This window comes from Synchiropus splendidus, chromosome 17, assembly GCF_027744825.2.
Source record: "Synchiropus splendidus isolate RoL2022-P1 chromosome 17, RoL_Sspl_1.0, whole genome shotgun sequence".
Lineage (NCBI taxonomy): Eukaryota > Metazoa > Chordata > Actinopteri > Syngnathiformes > Callionymidae > Synchiropus > Synchiropus splendidus.
Genome location: NC_071350.1, coordinates 6,744,179 through 6,750,178, shown reverse-complemented (window position 1 = coordinate 6,750,178; position 6,000 = coordinate 6,744,179). Strand labels below are relative to the sequence as shown.

Here is a 6,000-nt window from a genome sequence, read left to right as displayed (position 1 = left end):
AAATCCACAGCATATAAGCTTCTTAAAAGGATTGTAATCCTGTACTAATATAGTTGAACATAACGTACGCAGTTACCCCTCTCAATAACCGTTCCCTCTCTGAAGGTTGATATGAGTCCTGCGTGATTTTTGAGTCCAGAATAAGTTGGTGGTATCAGGCACATTTTAAAACCATCCCTACATTCAAGATCAAGAACCTTTGCTGGACTTCATCACTGAAGATTGCGTGACAAATATCTTTCATATGTAGTGGTTTGGGGCCCAGTACTGAGCCTTGTGGAACGCCACACTTGATTTTCATCTGTTGCCATTCGACTGAGCGTCTTTTCCATATTATATATATATTTTTTAAATGACCTGGTCCTCAGTCAATGGAACTCAGTTTTTTTTTGGCACTCTTGCGTTCCAATTGGATTGTTCGGTCCATTTAGTTGACTTTGTAAAAGTCTAAATTGAAATATATTCTGCAGCTACTGTGTGTGGCACAGATGGCATTTTCTACATGCCTGTTGTGATTGACCTTCTCATTATTCTTACTGTCATTCGCTGCCGTATAATTAGACGAACCGCTGATCTCTGACATATGACTGCGTTCCTGCCTTTGATGTCGGTGTGCCCTGCTCATCCTGCCATGATGTTCAAGAAGCAGTCCTCCTGACTGTTCCTTTGCATGCAGCCTCTGGAAAATGTGAAATGGCTGCAGATGAATCACGCCATGTTCTGTCCCCAATATGTGCTGATGTGATGCCAACATCCAGGTTCACCAAGCTGGAGGATTGTGCACAAGTGCAGAAATAATACACGCTTCCCAAAACACAGAAGGAAAGGAGGTAATCCTGAGCAGACATGTCTCTTCCGTTAGTGATTTTTGCTGCTCTGTCAGACTCCATTTAAACCATTTAGGACATGTTGAAATACATTGAACAAATGTGAGGTGTTGCTTTAGCGGAGTCAAGCGGTGGCTTGGGTGCTTAAGCTGAGAGAGCAACTGAGTGTCTTGATCCCAGCCTCTCTGAATCATTATTGAAGCATGATTGCGCGAGACTCTGAACCCCGATTGCTCCTCTCCACTGCAGCACAAACCCCAAAAGGCTGACAACACCCACAGTTCTATTGAATGTCGATAAAGAAACACATCTCCATATTTGTGTGTCCTGGTCAGACTCCGCTTGTCATATCCACCTGACTAGTTCTGCAACACGTCCAACTCCAGCCAGAGATGCTTGGTGGCTTTATGGAGCATGCAACATAACTAGACCTCAAATGCTTCCCAATTTTGCACCATTAAAAAATTACTTTTTTAAAGTGGAGCTAGTGAGCCTCAAATTGTGTTTTCATACTGACAAGATGCACAGTATGGTTGATGTCTTTGCTCAGTTTATGCATGGAGATATGGCTTTTCAGAGTTATTCAGTTAAGATTTATTATTTTATTGAAAGCATATGTCCAGAAAAATATTATTTGATCAAATGTATTTATTTGATTCATGGCATTAGTTTTCTCAAATTGTTGCCTGTTATGTGAAAATTTACAAATAACTAAAAAAGAAAAAAGCAAAGCAAACAAAATAAATAAACAAAAATCTATATTGATATAGACATATGTATTTTTTTATACAAATAAAAACGAAAAACGTAATAAAAATATTGAATGTCTTTTTTTTAATTGTTTATCTATTTATTCATTCATTTAGTGATTCATGAGAAGTCTTACGTGCTGCTAGGCAGCACCTTCAGTTGCAGGCTGATCCACCCTGGCTGCACGATCTGCCCAGTAAAATCTGACGGAACTGACTGTCCATTGTTGTCAAATATTGTTTATTGATTTTCTACTTATACATTTTTTACATGTATATAATTTATTATTATTATATGAATTATCTATTCACTTATAACTACTTATATTTTATATTATAATTTGTATTTTATATACTGTATTTTTTGTTGTCATGACATTTCTTTATATATTCTGGGAATTTATTTGTCTTGTGTTGTCTCAGCGTTTGTGACTTCACTTTTTTACGCACAGTATGCTGATGCTTTGTGGATGACTTTGCTATTCGTTCCCGTGGGAGTAATAAAGGCCATCATCTGAGCTAACTAAACCTTTGTATTCATTAGAAAATTAGAATGACTATCATGTCATCATAACTAGTAGAAGGGGTCACGGCAACACGCTGAAAAGCGCGTCCAGAGCGAGCGTACACCTGCGGGGGAAAAGTCAAGTCCAAACTAGGTATGACGGATATGAATGTAATTTGTTTCAAAATAAAAGCATGAGCACAGGTCGACAGCAGAGGAATTATAAATCTCGCGGTCCTGTAACCGGAACTAATTTCAAACGTCACCGCACGCTTGACAGCTCGTCCAGGAGGCTCGCGAGCCTCCCTCCCTCTCTCGCTCGGTGGAAAAGGACAGACAGGATGACAAGTTGCAGACTTGGACGCGTCGCGGTTAAAGGATAATCGAGCGACTTGCGGTTGACGCGAAGCGGAGACGAGGACAGAAGTGACGGGCGTCTCAGGGAGTAAATTCCACTTGACATTCGCTCAACAAACCGAGTCGGGGGAGAGGAGTCCCGAGCGCTGCGTCTCACCTGGAGAGTCACCACACGGTGGACAGCAACGCGCAGGACAAAGTGCGTGGAGCGCAGAGAGAGGAGCCAGGCACCTGAGGCTGGATCCACCATGGAGCTTTTAGTCACTTCGAGGAAACTTACTTTGCTGTCTTTCACCTTCTTGTGCGCTGTACCAGGTCAGATATTCACCTTTTCTGTCACTCTGTCTCTACAATGACCAAGTCTCGATATGTCTCCTAGATGTCCAGTAACATTGAATGTGTCCCATTCATGATGTTCTCAACCAGCACTGACAGCTAATAATTCAAGAAGACTTCAAGCAAGTAGTGATCGGCCCAAATTAAAACCATTTTAATTGTGTTCATGAGTGAAAGTGTGGATCTTCAGCTGAAATATTCATGAGCGTCTGCTGCTGCGATTGTTTTCTACGAGACGTCCTCGCCATCCTGCTATTGAACCAGTAGTCGATAACACAATGTGTCACTCACAAGTGTCTGTTGGGGCTGGTTTCCCTGTGCCACCAGATGAAGTGCTGGATTGGAAGCTTAAACACCTGTTTGTTTGTTTTTTTTTCACAGGATTTGAAACAAGTGTGTTACACATGATTATGACTTCCAGGGAGGAATAATCCCTTTATAGCTGTTTCACCACTGGCTCAGCCAACACTGGCATTAAACTCCTACTTTCACTGATAGCAGTAACTGTACACAGCCCACTTTCTCTCATGCCACCTTTTAGATCCGCAAAATTAGGCCAGGCTACTGCTGTTATTTTATTCTGAAGTATCTTGAGGAACGGGAAGTTTTGAATGATTTATTGGAGTGGGAAAACGTAATTGGTGACTCATGGTTTTGGGAGGTGAGGATGTCTCAGTGTGTTGGAGAGAAGTGTTTATGAATGTTGGCCATAGACGAGAGGTCGCTGGAGAAATGGGTGACCAGACTGCGCAAACTAATGTGGTGTTTTCTTGTGTTGATGGCAGAATTTAAGCTTGGTTTTTTTTCTGGAGAGTTTTATTTCATGCTTTCATGACAGCAAAAACAGTTTTCCCTTTCTTTTTACTTTTGAAAATGTCATGGCCAGGTCCCTAAACTAGTTCATGATGTTATAGGACACATTCAGGATGGAATGTTGGGTGCTGCATCGCTTCCTTCCCTCTGACATTGTTGTGAAGTGGAAAACTTGTCGTAAAACATTAAGTAATATTTCCACAATACCAACCTTCAAATTATTTATTATGTATCTTTTACTTACTTTCCTAAATATGCTAATTCCTTTCTTAGTTTATTTAATTGTATTTCCAGTTCTTGTTGACTAACCATATTCAAAGTATACATTTGCCACAGTAGCTCTGGATGAGTTCTATCTCTTATATCTTTAAACAGAGCATCTCCACTGAGTTCCTTTCCTACTTCCGTGGTGATTTATTTAAAGATGGCGAACAGGTGCCTATCATTTCAGGGCTTTCTCCTGTCACTATGTTAAGTCGACTGTTTGCTGCACGTCAGTGATAGAACATTGAAATCCTTGAGTGCTTCATCATTGTTGCGAGTGGAGCCCTGAAACAATAGGAACCTGATCCTGAGGCTGAGCCCCCAGAAGCCAACAGAGATTAGTGACCATTTATGAATTTATTCAGCTTCTTTACAATTGATCATTTTTCAGAACGCCATTTATCCAGCTGATTCCGATCTAAGGCTGTCGACCCGAGTGATTTCTTCAATATTTTCTCAATAGAATTTGATCATTTAACTTGTCTTGCTATTTTCCAGTTATCTTTATCTGTCATCATGTCGCCTCCGCAAAAATTTCCCTTCATTCTTGCTGACTGGAATGAATATAACTATAGAATTCACTCAAGAGTTTCATCCATTTTTTATTTGACTCAAAGTGAAGTGTTGGCTTGTATCACCGCTGCTGTTTAAATCTGAGAATTGGCATTGAACTATAGATCATAACTCAAAGTTTTGGTGCGAAATGGTCTCATCTGATTGGAAACTGAAGACGTTATGAGGAATTGATTCTTTACAGTGATGTTTTTGGTGGAAATAGTTTTGAAATACTAGATTAAAATGCTTAGTACTACATTCTTTTTGGCTGTAATTCAATGCTGAATTCCATGACCATCACAGTGAGTGTGCGAAGAGTTGTCTTCATGGCCACCTGTCCAGGTTGTCTCCCTTGGATAGACTCCACCCCCCTGAATCCTCCACCACAAGTCGTGGAAAATGACTGAACATCTGAATACCTTGTGGTATAACTCATCACTAAAATACTTTTGAGTTGAATTCATGAACTATTGTGAGCTTTCAGTTGTAAGCATTGTCAAAAATGAAAACTGAAATATTGAGAAAGAAATGCTGATGTTCTTGCCTTCTGTCATCGTTGTTAGGTGAAACTATTAAAGATCAAACTTCTATTCTTTTCATTTGAAAATTGAAGATTTGTTGTACTAAATAATGCACGAGCACAATGTCTTCCCATTTACTAGTGTATGAATATATTCATGTTGGATCGCAACAGGACAATGCAGTAGCTGACCATGACCTCTGGGCCCCGCTGGCCATCAATGGGCCTGCAGGTGTGTCCTGGTCAAGATACTGGCAGGAAGTGATCATGAATAGCAGCCGACGGCAACAGGAAGAGCAAGCTCTCCTCCAGTCCCTGCTATAGCAGCTTGTGCAAAGGCAGGAAGTCGGCAAGCATCCTCTGACAAACAAGATAAGAGCTCAGCGTCTGCCGTACTTTAAAAAAGTGGCAGAAGAATGCTCTCAGAGCAAGATGAGATGTATTAAGTCGTTCCCTACATGGATCGGCAATGGCTGGTGCTCTGAAAATATATGTCATAACTACATAGGAAAGAGATGTCAGAGCTCACGGTTCGATATTTGTTCTCTCATATCACTTAATGAAGTAATGAATGTATGAATCGATGACCACTGTTTCCTGGCTAGACGTTTGATCAATGACATACTTAAGAAGTCGCCGTGGCAACATAATGACGGTTCCGAATAGAAGTCTGCCGCTATAACGGTGCAACAAACACACATTTTGACCTCTGTTTGTCTGGGATTCAAAGGGTTATTGGTGCACATCTACTGTTTGACTTTATGCATATCCATTATGATACCTTTGAAGAGGCTTAGGTTGTGTCATTTCACTCGTTCATTTTAGAGCTGATGCATATATATATAGCACAGCAAGCTTTCTTGTGCCGCTATATTGTTAAGACAATGAACTGCTCCCCACCTTGACTATGTTCTCTCTTCAAAAAAAAAAAAGTCAGTTGTCTCTTCTCAACAATAGCAACAGAGGAAATCTTCCGGGTTCACTAAAAACAACTGCCAGATTACAACCATAGCAGGGGGATCAAGTCAGAGCCTGACAGTTGTAGCATGTTTAGCATTTTCGTAGTATCCCAGA

At 40.6% G+C, this 6,000-nt stretch overlaps 1 protein-coding gene across 1 annotated transcript in view; it reads left to right on the top strand.

The window, feature by feature from the left end:
- Positions 1 to 2,216: 2,216 nt before the first annotated feature.
- The window catches only part of esama (endothelial cell adhesion molecule a), a 57,630-nt gene continuing 53,846 nt past the window's right edge, over positions 2,217 to 6,000 (top strand). The window contains exon 1 of the mRNA XM_053846190.1: positions 2,217 to 2,753. Within this exon, the coding sequence (XP_053702165.1) occupies positions 2,687 to 2,753 (67 nt within the window). The 5' untranslated portion in view covers positions 2,217 to 2,686. The remainder of the gene's footprint in view (positions 2,754 to 6,000) is intronic.